The 15,342-nt window shown below is 39.0% G+C and overlaps 3 protein-coding genes across 3 annotated transcripts; all 3 read left to right on the top strand.

The window, feature by feature from the left end:
- The first annotated feature begins 979 nt into the window (after positions 1-979).
- On the top strand, positions 980-6,075 carry kctd13 (potassium channel tetramerization domain containing 13). The gene is given in 8 exon segments (XM_070847568.1): positions 980-1,195; positions 2,053-2,179; positions 2,182-2,313; positions 2,869-3,038; positions 3,335-3,424; positions 3,672-3,724; positions 3,897-4,092; positions 4,611-6,075. Coding segments are annotated over 8 exon segments (1,020 nt in total). The 5' UTR covers positions 980-1,183; the 3' UTR covers positions 4,851-6,075.
- Positions 6,076-6,875: 800 nt separating this feature from the next.
- On the top strand, positions 6,876-12,089 carry hirip3 (HIRA interacting protein 3). The gene is made up of 8 exons (XM_070848605.1): positions 6,876-6,952; positions 7,267-7,396; positions 7,537-7,690; positions 9,093-9,482; positions 9,588-9,751; positions 10,335-10,482; positions 10,788-10,886; positions 11,761-12,089. The coding sequence occupies exons 1-8, from the start codon at positions 6,876-6,878 to the stop codon at positions 11,946-11,948; spliced, it is 1,350 nt and encodes a 449-aa protein (XP_070704706.1). The 3' UTR covers positions 11,949-12,089.
- A 455-nt stretch (positions 12,090-12,544) lies between these two features.
- antkmt (adenine nucleotide translocase lysine methyltransferase) lies at positions 12,545-15,318 on the top strand. Its single transcript, XM_070847278.1, has 6 exons — positions 12,545-12,574; positions 12,956-13,119; positions 13,215-13,319; positions 13,404-13,544; positions 14,016-14,066; positions 14,357-15,318. Exons 2-6 carry the CDS (start codon positions 12,958-12,960, stop codon positions 14,585-14,587), a joined length of 690 nt encoding a protein of 229 aa, XP_070703379.1. The 5' UTR covers positions 12,545-12,574; positions 12,956-12,957; the 3' UTR covers positions 14,588-15,318.
- The last annotated feature ends 24 nt before the right edge of the window (positions 15,319-15,342 follow it).

Genomic DNA, 15,342 nt, shown 5'->3' with positions numbered 1-15,342 from the left:
GAATAGTATAGTACAGTACAGTATAGTAAAATAAAGTATAGTATAGTATAGTATAGTATAGTATAGTATAGTATAGTATAATATTTTGTCGATATGTTTTGTCGTACGTTTGTTTGTGGTCACTTTCTTTTAGCCATTTTATTTTTAAAGTATTTACCGGAAGTCTTAGCATGCTTTTACGGCTACATTGACAGTAACTTGCTGAATTAAAACATACAGTTCTTCACTTTAACCACTAGATGGCGGCAATAGCTGGTGATTCTAAATGCACATCAGAAAACTTCGTAATGGGTCCGTGTTTTTGCAACAATCATTGTAATATGAGTTGTTATTCAAAACAACTGTAGTAATATTGCTGTGCTTTATTTGTAGCCATGCGACCAGTGGAGGAGAGTTCATCTAAATTCATACATTCCTTAAAATACAGTATATTCTTTTTCTAAATACAGGAGTGAACTATCAAGTCCACCTCGTGTAAAGGTAGACAAAAAATCATAATCACACTTCCGCTTAAGACTTTCAAAATAAAGCAACCAAACGAGAAAGCGCTGCTTCTGATATTCTTTCCACTAAAATGTAACTGAATATTTTACAACTATATTACAGCTGTGTTCGTTTCGTGGTCTCTCATAATCAGGTGAAACTGTATGATCCATGTTAGAAATACAAACTATTGGGGTAACCTGAGAGTGTTAGTAACATTTCATGCCAGCGGGTGGCAGCATTTTACTGTACAGTTGCTGTTTTACACAAATTTGACAGTAGAAGAAGAAAACAGCGGAAGCTGATGTGCTAGTTTCGTTTCCGTCTGACCTACTTAGCTTCTCCTATTTGGTATCGATTAATAATCTTTATCTTCAATAACTTAAGTTGTCGTTTTAAGGTAACGATTTGCATTTTGTGGTGGTTAGTTTTTGATTTTTCACCCAAGAAGTGACACAAAACAAAGGAGCCCTGCTAGCTGAAAGCGTAGCAAAACAAACTAGCTGTTGTTAGCCACTCTGATTTAGCTTAGCAGGGCTGGCTGCGATTAAAATGAGCTGTCAGTAGTTGTGAGTTCATTTGTGTGCTTTGGGCTACTCATACTAGCCGGCTAGCTGATTACCGATTGATCAGCGTGTACACATTTAACGTCTGCTGGCTTGGATTAATTTAGCAAAGTTCCTTTTTGCAGCTACATTTGATGTTCAGTGTGGTAAGTACAATTTATGATAAGCTAATGTAGTGCGTGTTTACTTTATTAGCATCAGAGTACCGTTAGCATCTACCATCATTAATGAACCAGCGGTGTTTGTGGTTATAATCCGCTTAGTTGTTGCTAACGTCATGTATCTTAACACCTAACTATAACTTTGATGCTAGTTTTAACACCGTAACGCTGCCGTGGGACAAGAGGAGCCTCAGTCAGTCAGGACAGTCTACTTCCTGTATTAGCAGCATCCACTGCTAATGTAGGATGATTTCATGCATTAAGGAGTAAAAGCTGCTCTGGAACAACACTTCCTGCATCCCACTGAGATCAAGTGTAGAAAAGTCTTGGCGGTAAACTGTAACTTTTCACAAACGGAGAAGATTTAATCCATTTATGGTATTTTCACGCGTTTGCATTTTGCCCAGTTAGTTGAGAACAAAGGAGCACAAGGCAGAGGAGGGCTGTGATGGAAGAATCTGTTTTTGTTAAGCCTCCCTCTAGTAAGATAAATGATCCAGATGTATCTGTGAGGACCACAACAAGAGTTGCTTAAATTCCCTGACGTTGAAAGCTGAACAAAATCAATCCCTCTGGGCTTCATTCCCTGTCCATCTTTATTTAGGATGAGCAGAACCATCATCTTACATAACAGCAAAGGAGATGTTGCGATCTCTCCATGTTCATTGTTCTCAGTACAGTTTTTAGAGTTTGGTGCCCGTAATAACAGCTGCTTCATTATTATGTTGCCCTTACACAAGCTAGAACGGGGTGTGTTTGGCAGCCCATAAAGGGTGACGACATAGTGCACGTGTGCAGGAATTTCCCAGACTTCACCTGTATCATGTTCCTCTGTATCACAGACAGGAAGTGACTCCTCAGCCCCATGTCTGCTGAGGCTTCAGTTGGCAGTGATGCTGCTGACTCTGCCCAGTCTGTCGTTTCCCAGCCTGCCTTCCACAACACAGACGAGCTCAGGAATCGCGGCCTGCTGGGGAGCAAGTATGTCAAATTAAATGTGGGTGGCTCGCTGCATTATACGACCGTCCAGACATTAAGCAAGGAAGACAGTCTGTTACGAAACATATGCAATGGAGGAACAGAGGTTACCATCGACTCAGAAGGTGAGTGGATGTGTCTGTCTGTTGAGCACACTGATTAATGGGATGGCTGGGCCGTTGATATCAGGGTCAAGTCTGGAGTAACATTTCTTGTGCCATCTTAATAACATACCTATTTCAGGAGCCCTGTTTTGAATTGATATAAATTCTAAAGCACTAAATGACACATAACTCTTCTTCTTTCATCGTAAAGCGCGTTCCATTAAGATGTAAAATGTTATTTACTCAATCGAGTGTAATCCTACAACTTTTGTGAACTTGGACAGTAAGTCTCACACTGCCGTCCAGTTTTGTGCTGGAAGAGATCAAAAATACTGTAATGAGACTGCTAGGAGAGATGTTTGCCTCTCACACACAGCAGTGTGTCTCAAGTGTCAGAGCTTAAGATAAGTGTGAGTTCTGAGACTATTCTTAACTTAATATGCTGCCTCTTCAAATAATCTGTTTCCACATTAAATGACTGGGTGCTCAAAGTTTGTTAGCTGTGACACCGTGGGCCTACCACAAAAAGATTACTGGATATAAATGACTCAAAATAATTTATCCCTGCTGTTCCAGGTTGGGTTGTTTTGGACAGATCTGGCCGACATTTCGGACTGGTTTTGAACTTCCTGCGAGACGGCTCAGTGCCTCTTCCAGACGACCACAAAGAACTGGATGAGATTCTCAAGGAGGCCCAGTACTATCGGGTCCAGGGACTAGTCCAGCACTGCCTTAGTGCCATGCAGGCAAATAGATAATACTTCTTTCTTTTCTTTTTTTTAAGAAATTTTAAGTGGTTTTGTTTATGTACAGGGGGCCTCTAACATACACAAATTCAGATGTAAAACATACAAATGCTTATACACTGTAATATTAGTATAATAAGTGAAGTATTCCATAATTTCCTCCATATAATAGCGAATGCACTCGTCAAATTTTGTTATTTGTTTGAAATAATCACCATCACAATCTTCCTGGCTGGTTTATCAGCATCTGCATAATGGAAACAACTATAGAACAATGTTTTTGTGTTTACCTTCAGAAACAAAAGGATGTTTTTGAAAGTGTGTGTCGCATCCCCATGATCACCTCAGCCAAAGAAGAACAGAAGATGATTGCTACTTGTAGAAAGGTAAAACTTTATTTAATATTTCACTTTACCTCAATCAAATAGACCACTGGCAAAAGTGTGTGTTAGATCAGCAGCTGTGAAACGGCTACTTGTCCCGTATAGTTCTCAAGGAAATGTTTTATCATTACTTTTAAAATGTTAGGCGTGAAAGAATTGATTTAAGTGAGTAACATGCAACTCTTTTACGTGGATTTGAATTATAAACTACAGAAATACCCAGATTTATTTGTGTGTCTTTTCTCTACAGCCGGTAGTAAAATTGCAGAACAACAGAGGAAACAACAAATATTCTTACACCAGGTAAAGAGTAAGGCCAATTGTGCATATGTCCAACAGAGTATGAAAAGAAAATTACCACAACAAATGATCAGTGTTTCACATGATCTCTTGACCGTCGCCTGTTTGATTTTGCGTGGAATGTGCTGAGTAATCTTCTCAGCCTTGCTTACTCTTCGTCTTTCCCTGTGACCAGCAACTCTGACGACAACCTGCTGAAGAACATCGAACTGTTTGACAAACTTGTGCTGCGATTCAATGGCCGCGTCCTGTTTGTCAAAGACGTGCTCGGGGATGAGATCTGCTGCTGGTCTTTCTATGGTGAAGGCCGTAAGATTGCTGAAGTATGCTGCACTTCCATTGTCTATGCCACAGAGAAAAAGCAGACCAAAGTAAGCACGACACAATGTGTACACTAAAATCCATAAAGCAATAGTTTAACATGTTGAGAAACAGTTATTCACTTTCTGATGGGAAATGAATGGAAACAGCACGCTGAGCTCTGTCCAGAGTTAATAAAAACCAGCCCACCAGCAACTCTAAAAAACACCTTTTAACACACATCTGTGACAGAGCACTCTTCATGCTAAGCTAAGCTAACCTCTTATATTTAAAAGACAAATATGAAAGTAATATTGTTTTTTTTCATCCAGATTTCTGCCAGAAAGTGAATAAGTGCATTTGCCAAAATGTGGAACTGTTCCTTAAAGTTGCTGATGACATTTATTCATAGTAGGGAAATTCTACTTGTTAGTTTCCATTTGTTTCCACAGTCATCACCACTGTGCATCTTCTGCTGCTGTCTACTCAAGCTATGGGGAAAATGCTGCTGGACTTAACACGGCACATTTCAAATAAATTCTACAAATAGGGAGCCTTTCACCTTCACTTCTTTTTTTTTTTTTTTTAGGTTGAGTTTCCTGAGGCTCGAATCTTTGAAGAAACCCTTAATATCCTCATTTACGAGAACGGCAGAGGATCGGGTCCAGGAGGCTTGCACCTTTTAGATTCAAGAGGCTCAGGTTCATCGCTGGCATCGGAGGAAGAGGGCGCTGTGGGAGGTGACAGGCGAGTGAGGCGGATCCACGTCAGGAGGCATATAATGCACGATGAAAGAGGGCATGGTCAGCAAACTGTATATAAGGACTAATAATGTGAAACATCAGACATGGGAGAGTGACTTCATGTACATTAATTTTCTGTTGGGAGGGTAGCAGGATGAAAAATGATCATAGCAATAGCTCGGCAGTTATTCCATGAAATGTTTTGAGACGGTACTGCAGAATTTAAGGGGTTGATGGCGGATTTGTAACTGAAGTAAGAGTCGTCTGAAGATCGGAAAATGCTTCTGTTTACAAGAAAACAAGTTGTGTATATTATTTGAATAGGAAACATGTAAAATTATCTGGGACGTGAAACTGGCATAAATATTACTTTGCAAATGTTAAGGAATCTCCTGCACATGACTGAACTTCTATCCCATAGGTGGAGTTTATTCCTAGAGCAGACAGCCCGCTGTTAATGTGGGTGTTAATGATATGCACTGGCACCCTCCTCTGTGTTGGACCTGTAGGAAGCACTGTGTCCGTCTGTTTAGTCAGGTTGTGAAACATCTGTTGCCTTTTCATAAGTTGGACAGATAATGTTGCCTGACATTGATGAACAGATGATGGTCAAGTTTAGTTCAGATGTGTTAACACTGGAATAAGACTGATTAGCCATTTTAGTGAGGTTGTTTATGAATGAGATTGTTGAGCAGCTCAATTTTCTTTATTTAAATTATTACTGCTGTTGCTTCAAGATGTTTTTGCTTCAAGATGTTTTTTATTAATTAATTTATGAACCTAATTTATTGTTTGGTATTTAATGTGTTGTATGCAATCTTCATGTTAACTAGTGCTCAAGCAAGTTTTAATTTTTGGAATGATAGGATTGCACTCTATAGCACACATCAGATTTTGAATTTACTCCTGTAAATGACTAAATAGTGAACTTACATTTTAGTTTAACGTTTCAAGAGAAACCGTGACCATTTCTTTGATATTGTATTTTATTCTGAGCCATGATCTTTTACTTTATGTCTTGTACCAAACCACTGAAATTTGCTCAAAGTAATTGGCCACACAGTGATGATAAAGGCAATTCATTCTGGGTTGAATTTTTATTTCCCTCAGGGAGTGGATAAGTATTGTCTTTCTAATATTCATCTGTGTATTTGTAAACCTAATCACTCTGAATACTGAAAAAGAAAACAGTGAATGAGAGCAATATGTATCTCAGACCCTTTTAAAAACCCACCTTGAAATACCTTAAAATATGCACTAACGTAACATCCGTCCAACAGTGTTCATGGGAATGTTCTAAATAAATTACTTATGAAATCCAACCGTAGCTTCTTGGTTTCTTCTTTTTCCTTTTTCCATCAAGTATAACAGAGAAACTGACTCAACGCACACACATGTTACCATAAAATACCATATATTACCATAGAATACCATAGAAAACCATAGATTACAATAGATACCATAGATTACTGTGCATGCCATACGATATCATAGCATACCCTACAGTACCAGACATAACCAGATACCACATACTGCATACGAAGCAGCCAGGAGTAACTCATTTTGATCCAAACTTGTTGTCCAAAGTTGTCTGATCAAAACTTGGAGTTGCAAAAACACAAGTTTGCTCCCCCAAGTTTAAAAGTGGGTGTGCAGCTGCTCTGCCTGCTCCATTGCTCAGGCGCCTATGCATGATGATAATCAACATTACTGTACTCTATTACATGGCACAAAAACAATCTCAAATCAGAAGACTCTGAATCAAAACAATTTTCCATTTCAGTTTCCAGTTTAATAATTGACTACGTGTGAAGTGGTGTATTTTCACATTTTCACATTAAAATCATGACATGTAGGCTATAATGAATGCAATGTTCGGGTCTTAGATCAGGTCTTAGATCTATACCTTTACTATACTAGTATTTATACTGTTGCGTTGCATGTTACAACTAATAGCTGCCCATAATATCGCGGTAAAATAAAAAATTGCGTTGAGAAATTTCGAGTTGTGAAAGGAGTTGTGCGTGTTGACGTCACTTCCGGATGCGTCGTAGTCACGCTGCCGCCGCCGCCAAAAAGGAAATAAAAGCTGCCACAGTCAATCTGAAATGATGGTGGTGTCAAAGAAAGAGGCAAAAAGTAGCCGAAGCTTTGTGTGTGGTCAAGTCCGAGATGAGCCAGACCTGAGGTGCAGTTCAAGAGTTTGTCTGAGAGACGCTTTGAATGTGTGTGTGTGTGTGTGTGTGTGTGTGTGCTAAGACTTAGACTAAGACTAAGAGCTAAGGCAAAACACTATGGCAGTTAACAACAAGCACATGCCTCTTTAAACACTGCTTTTTAGTGGTCATTTAACTACTGAAACCAGCTGCACGTTTAACACCAAATCTTCAATTACTTTAAAGATCATGTACCTCTATCTGTTTAAGGTTACCACATTAAGTCTGTCTGTTAATTTGATTACTGATACTGACGTGATATAATCTTTCTACTGTCTTATTCCAGCACACTGACCTTAGGAATTTTGAAAAAACAATATCTGGCACATGTGAAATGTAACTCATTAAGTCCAGAGGCCAGAAATTTCATGAAACAGGTGGTTGAAGAGGAACTGGTGAAAAATGCAGGTATCAGAGTTCTTTCTATACAGCTAATATGTTTCCTAAGCTTTATGTTATGTTATATATGTTTCAGATTTTTGTGGGGAGATCATATTCAGTCCTGTTGTTATCGTCATCATTAGCATTTTTTACTTGTGTATTTTTTCCCTGATAGGACAATGAGGAAAATGGAAGTGAGTTGGAGACCAAGAAGGTCCAAAACAAAAGGAAGAGAGGAAAAGAAAATGACGAGATAAGTGACGGAGAAGATGAAGATGATTCCAGGGCAAAGAGATCGCGTTTGAAATCACAGTCAAGCTCCTCCTCAGGTGTGTAACTGTTTGGATATATTTTGATGCCTGTGTCTGTAGCATGGTCTGTTACTCCGTGTAAAAAGTCCTGGACATCAATAACAGTAGGACTAGAGCTGCAGGTAATGACTTTCTCCATTTCTGATTAGTTGCAGATAATTTTCTTAATTAATTGTTTGGTCTGAAAAAATGTCCATCAGTCCCTGATGATGTCATCATGGGCCTTCTTTTGCCACAGATATTCAATCAATCAATCAATCAATCAATCTTTATTTATATAGCACCAATTCACAACAGCGTTATCTCAAGACGCTTTACATGAAGAGCAGGTCTAGACCAGATTCTTTAATTAGAGAGAGACCCAACGATTCATGAATTCAAAATTAAGGATTCAAGAATTCCCAGTCTGAGCCTATAGCAGCATAACTAGGGGCTGGTCTAAGGCCTGGTCCAGCCCTAAACTATATGCCTTGTCAAAAAGGAAGGTTTTTAGTCTACTCTTAAATGTAGAGAGGGTGTCTACCCCCCGAACCCAAACTGGAAGGAGATATTCAGTTTACAATGATTATAAAATACAGAAATTAAGACATGACCTCATAATATTTGAGAAGCTGAAGCACTTGTTTCGGCATTTGTGCTTAAAAATTACAAAAACATCTCACTGACCTTCAAAATATTTGCCAATTAGATGAACTTTTGCAGCTCTAAGTAGGATGTGCATTCAGCAGTCCAAGAATGTCGCTGACTCTCCACTGAATAAAGCAGCTACCTAGCCACAGATGAGGCGATGGAGAAGGTGGAGGTGGAGATTCAGAGGCATAATTATGTCTATTGCATGGGAAGTTATTCCACCTTGTAAGCATTTTCATGTCATTGTGGTGATTATGGTAAATGGAGTGTACTTGCACCTTTTTCATCTTTACAAGCACTGAAAGCACATTAACACTACATTCACATTGAAGTATTCACACGCCATTCATAGAGGATACAGGAAACAAATCATTCACACACATGCACACACTTGGACGCCATGTGGACTGGAGGAGCTGGGGATTGAAACACCAATGATCTGGACGACCCGCTCTACCTTTGAGCCACAGCCTGTACTTTAAAAGTAGCATTTGAAAACACTTTTTGTGGTACTATGGGTACTATGTATGTGGATAATTTCACAGAAAATGATACTAGTGGTCATTTATCCATAGCCAAAGTCCAGGAAGGTCAGCTGTTGCACTTACTTACTTTTTTGGTTGGGATACCACTCAGTGAAGGCACTTGTGGTTTCAGATAATATCAGTCACTCAACACCCTAAGCTTAACCTCAACACCTTAACCTCATTAACTTCACCTCGTCTGTGTTCTTTCCAGTGAGGTGTGTTGCTCTCTTGTAAACCATGAAATATTGTCCTTTTTGTGTGGTTCATGACAGAATCGGATGAAAAAGAGGACTGCAAAACGGGAAGTGAGGAGAGTGAAGAGGAGATGCAAAAAAAATCTGAGTCTGAGGATGAAAAGCAAGAGTTGAAAAAATCACAGCAAAAGACAAATGGAAATGGTAAACAGCAGATGAACAGTGAAGACTCTACAGACGAGGAAATTAAAGGGAATGAGACAAACTGTGTTGACAGTCCAAAAGAAAAGATGAAAAAGAAAGCAGACACTACAAAGACTGGAGAGATGGGAATCAGCAGTAAAAATCAGGGAAAGAAAGAATCACAGAGTGATGAGGAGAAGGAATCAGCTTTGGATAGCAAGACAGAAAAGAGTGACAAGATCAACAGTAATGAGTCCTCAGACGACAATGAAAAAGGTGACTGTGCAAACTTGGTACTTACATATACCATAATATATAAATGTGTATTCACTTCACAATTCTTTTGTATGGCTCGATATAACTTTCTGTTGTGTTATGTAGAAGAAAAAACCTTGGTGGAGATCAAAAAGAGCGACACAGATTCGTCCTCACTCCCCAGTCTGGAGGATGAGCAGGACGGCGGGAAAGGACAAGCAAAACAGGACAAACAAGATGGTGAAAAGAAGAAAAACGTGAAAAAAAAGGAGCACCCCAAAGGTATAAAGGTGAGCCCATGAATGATGTTATTAAAAGAAAAAAGAAACTTGATCTTGTTTTGCTATTTGCTTTAGTGGCTTTCAGTTAATTGTGTTTTGATGTGATGTATGATAATGATGGTGTTATAATGGTTGTTGTAGTTTGAATTGTGATCAGTTTTTACTTTGAACTTAAGTTAAATTGATTACATTTAGATATGGTCACATAAAACCAGTTTATGCACCATTGTGCTTTGTGCTGCCCACCAAAATGCATGGTATTATCCGCTGCAGTGCTTAGGGAACTACTCAAAAAGGCAAAATTGAGTGGTTCAATTTATAATCCTTCACAAATTAGAAAGAAGTAGCCAAAATATTTAGTCTGTTAATGCCCAACCCTTTATCCTTACTCTTCATATTGAGTAAAAGTACATCAACATTCCTGTGTTTGCCCTCAGTGCTTTGAGTGGAGTCAAGAGGTGGCCTGCGAGATGAATGCTGGAAAAGCAAACATGAAGTTTTGAAAATGACCAGAAAGTAAGGGGTTCTAGGGTAATTGTAGAGATGCAGAATAAACGTTGCATCTTCTTTTCACAACCTGTGTGTCCTACAGCATGACAACAAAGCAGTTGTGAGGCTCAAGCGCTACATCACTCTCTGTGGCGTGAGGCGGAATTACAAGAAGCTCCTCGATGGTTGTCGCTCTGTTCGCTCGCAGGTGACTGTTCTGAAGCAGGATCTTGAAGATCTTGGTGTCCATGGTCAGTGGGAATGCATTCAAGTTTTAACAGACTACACATTCAAGTGCACATTTAGGTGCAAATGCCTGGAGACCTAAATACACTTACATTTTCCCATTATAAGGTATCCTGACAATGTATTTTCTGTTAAAAGAGTAATGAGGATATTTGTGGCCTCCAGAGAGCGAATCCTGATGTCTCTTGACCCGTTTTGACGTATGATAGTGATGAATGTTAAATTGTAAACATTGTGACATGTGTCATTTGTTCAGTTGTCATTTTTTTTTACAATTTAACTCGTCATGTTTGTATGTGTTTTCACACAGGTAAACCAACAAAAGAAAAATGCAAAAAAGCCAGAATGAAGAGAGAAGAAGCTCAGGAGATAGCTGAGCTTGATGTCAGCAACATTATTGCCACACAAGGTAGCTGTTTGGCTCTTGGGTGTTTCCGTCTATTACTACTGTATTTGCTTTTCCAATTTTCTGGAGGAAAAGAGTCATGAAGTATTTTAAGCAGCCAAGCAGAGTTACTTGTAATAATTAAACCTAAGGAAAATGCACAATTTTGCCTTTAGTTCCCCTCAAGGAAAAACTTACATTTGGTTGGATTTGTGCAGTTGCTCATCTCAAACACTCTTGCTTTGAAATACAGTGCTGTCACTAGAATCCATATGATTCAAAAACCTGTACCTACGCAAAATACTCATGGATGCAAATTAACTTGTTCTACTAAAGTACATGAATTTGTGAAAGGTTTATTAAAAATTACACGTATTTATTGTGCAGATCTCTAATCTGCTTTTGATTTTCATTGGAGTTTGAATAGGAACAAACTGATACGGTCATGAAGCCTGAAAAAGTAAACAAGTTTAAATCCCCTAAGCTTGGCAGTTACAGGTTATGGGGTGGGTTGTGCTCCGTTGTTAAAGTGATGCGTAGCCACCGTAAAATATGGTAGTAAAAATGACTTTTATTTAATTATTAAGGATTAAGGATTGTGTCATTACACAAGGATCAAATTAATCATTTTAGTCATTAACTGGTTTCTCAAATCAGAAACGTACCTGCTTCCAAAACAATATCAGACATGTTACATACAGCACAAACTGTAAAGAAGTTGTACCAATAGGTGCGGTTTATTACCTGGGTGGGTCGTGAGCAAAGTACAGTGTATTCTACTGTTGCAACCATGTCTATAATTTTGTAGCTAATTAAGTCACTAGTATTGTTTATCATTTTATTGCATATGCAAAATATTGATTAATAGGACCCGCTCATGTGGACATCTCTCTCATAGGTCGACCTAAACGCAGAGGAGCCTCTGCATGGCAGGAGAAGCACGAGCCTCCGTCCTCTGCATATCTGCGCACTCTGAATTCCAGCTCCGATAGCGATCAGGACAGCAAAACGCACAGAGGGAGCAGAAAAGCAACAGACTGGGCCAACCTGCAAGGGATCATCAGTGATGATGCAGACAGCGACTGACATGGACAGTTCCTCCCAGAAGCATTCAGAGGCCATTTGGATACAAACATACATTTTTCTTTGTACAAATTGGATTTTGGTCTTTACAAATTACTTTGATACTGATGGTATTGATACTGAATATTTCTTACTGAAAATATTTGAGAAAAAAATTATACTTTATTAAAATATCAGTAGAGTGGTGATTTCATGTAAAACATTTTTCTATGTCAAATAAAGGTATTGTGCTAATTAACAATTTTAGCCAGTGGGGCTGATTTACTATTATTTCTTCTAAATTATTACAAATAAAGTATTTGAAACAGGCAAAGAAGGACAGGAAAGTTAATTCAATTATCCAGAAAATGTGAGTTCAGGTCCGTATAACTGTACAAAGGCTCCAATGATGCTTTTCTGAGCTGGCCAGTGTGACAACACATGCTCTCAATTTAATGTTTAAAAAGTAACTTGTTGCTACTTAAGCTCTTTCAGGTGTTCACCAGAAATCTTGAAATTATTTTCTCCGTTTCACATCGATACACCTACTTCTTTTTCCCGGAACCACTTACAGTGGTAAGCCCTCGGGTTTACGGAATATTTCGCAGACGGACTGGTCCTACGGACTAATGTTTCCGCGCGAACTGCAGGTCAATGACATATTTTTTCTGTATTGCCGTAATACCGATACTGTTGTCGCGTTTTTGTGTGCGGCAGCATGACGTTAGGCGGGAAATATGTTTGCTTATAAATGTGTTGTTTCTTATTCTCAGTTGGACGACGTCTGGGTACTAAATGATAACTGTATGCATGTGACCCTCAGCCTGCTGCATATTCTCTATGCCAGTATAGTGTCCAATCGTGTGTTTATAAAAGTGGCTGTTTTGGTTGCAGAAGGAAAAGTGGATTGTAAAGGAAAAATAACTTAGTGTTGCAGAAATAAACAAGGGATATATGTAATAATAAATGATGGTATATTCTAGCATGATACCAAAGGTTTACTGACACTCTACAGTACATATTTCATGCAGGAATGGATGATGATGCACCAGATGAGGTCTTTGCTGAGCTCAAGTCCAAGCATCTAGGAGGATGGGGTGTTGCTCAGATAGCTGCCGGCACTGGGCTTGCTGTGTATGCTGTGTGGGTGGGAATCCTCCAGCCAGGCTTCCGAAAAGTTCCCCTAAGACTACAGGTATGGTCTAACTACTGACGCAACTCTTCCTGTAGCAATAGCACCTCTAAAAAAAGTCTGAGAAACTATTTGAAGGCCTTAAAAATCTCTTCCAGGTCCCGTACATTCCTGCCAGCAAAGTTCAAGTAAATAGTGTAATGACATTGCTGAGAGGCCGAAAGGGAGGGCTTGTGGATTTGGGATCTGGTGATGGTCGTATTGTAAGTATCATCAAGATATTTGTGGTCCTTTTTCTTGCGCTGCTGAGTAGTGGCTTTTGACTGTGGTCATTTTGAATCTTAAAGGTCTTGGAAGCCCATCGACAAGGTTTTACTCCCGCTGTTGGTTATGAGCTCAACCCCTGGCTTGTTCGCCTGGCTCGCTTTCATGCGTGGAGAGCAGGCCATCATGAAAAAGTATTGTATCGACGGGAAGATCTCTGGAAGGTTTGAAGATTTGTCGCTTGTGTAACAGCATCAGTAACACTCCTGTTCTGATTTGCAAACAGGTGCTATACCTAAATTACACCAGCCACCAATAAATCATCATAGTGATGCATCATATCACTAGGAAACACAGCTGTGAATAGTTAAATCATCTTTATAAATAGTGCACATACATTTTTCCCCAGGGTCTACGCTGCCCTTCTGTTTTATATTACTTCTGGTGGTGTGTGAGCATAGTCAGCATAACTGAAGATATCAATATCACAGCTTGTTTGTCCTTTCTACAGCAGGAGCCTTTGCTACACTTAACATAGTCAGGGAGTAAATAATTTAATCACCACAGACATCAGGGAATCCATTTGAAAACTTAAACGTTGTTTTTTTAAATATGTAATCATTGCATTTATGGCATTTACAGGTGAATTGTTAGTAGCATTATTGTTCTATTTACCACCTTGTATCTCATCACAGGTTGACCTGACAGAATGCAAGAATATCACAGTGTTTTTGGCTCCTAGTGTGGTGAGTAATACAGTGAATAGATGCCTTTAAACAGTGAAATAGAGACCATCTTAATGCAGCATATAAATAATGTAGAAATACAGAATAAAGTAAGAGCTCATTAAAAGTCAGGTGAGATAAGGCAAAGTGGATCACTTGCAGGCATTTCAGAAATTCTTGTTGCAAAGGTACCTGAGTATCATGACCTTACTATATTTTGTGGTTCCTAGATACAAGCAAAACAATTCAAGGAAGAACATATTTGTGAATTTAGTCTGTTTTTATTTTTTATTGTGCTCTTGTGTCCCTAGCTTTCATTATTGCAGCAGAAGTTGCAGGCGGAGCTTCCTGATGATGCCCTAGTGGTAGCTGGTCGTTTTCCCTTCCCTGACTGGGCACCCTGCAGGGTTGAAGGACATGGTGTGGACAGAGCCTGGGCATATAGCATGCAAGCGCAAAGACAAAATAACCTCAAGAAAAATGACAAACTGACAGTCACAGATAGTGACAAAGAACTAACTAAGGAGAAAGGATCCACATGAAGCTACATGAATGTTTCTAGTCTTTTGCCCTCTAAGACTGTAACATATTATACTGTATATCAGTATTCCAACTGATTCAAATGATCAGCTCATCCTCAAGCAACAACATTCATTCAAACAACCTATTCATTTGAATCGGGTGTTTTGGAGCAGGGAAGCATCTAAAACATCCAAGGCAGGGGGTCCCCAGGACTGCAATTGGGAGACACTGATATATATCAAAAACTGCTTATAACATGTAAATATCCTTCACTGGAATATTGAGAATGTTTATCCAGACTGTCTGAATACTGTCTGACTTTCTGACTGTTGCTGCTCTTCACTTCACTGTGGCAGTGAAATTTAAGAGTGCAGTGGACAAATGCTCTTTTTACCGGTTTTGATGGATGGATTCTGAATTTGTTATCATCAATGTCTGAATCATGTTTGAGCCAAAAAATTTCCTGAATAAGGGATTCTGTAACCATTAAAGGAAAACCACACCTTTGCCTTTAGAATGTTTTATATTTTGGGGAATTACCCAAAAGGGGGAGCAAGCTTGTAAATGTTGTATCGTCTTCATTTTGCTGTAGTATTAAGTATATGTTTTTTTATCTTGTATAAACTCCATAGTGCATAAATTGTACATACAATAAGTATCTGTGTGTATAGTACATCCCTTGACTACGTGACGGGCCTCTGTATACATTTTATACATGTTATGTACATGAATTTATCTTGTGTGTGTGTGTGTGTGTTAATTATCTAATACATCT

The sequence above is a fragment of the Pempheris klunzingeri genome, chromosome 17 (assembly GCF_042242105.1).
Source record: "Pempheris klunzingeri isolate RE-2024b chromosome 17, fPemKlu1.hap1, whole genome shotgun sequence".
In the NCBI taxonomy this organism is placed as follows: Eukaryota; Metazoa; Chordata; class Actinopteri; order Acropomatiformes; family Pempheridae; genus Pempheris; species Pempheris klunzingeri.
The sequence above is the reverse complement of the archived record's forward strand: the minus strand, read 5'-3'. Positions and strand labels throughout refer to the sequence as shown.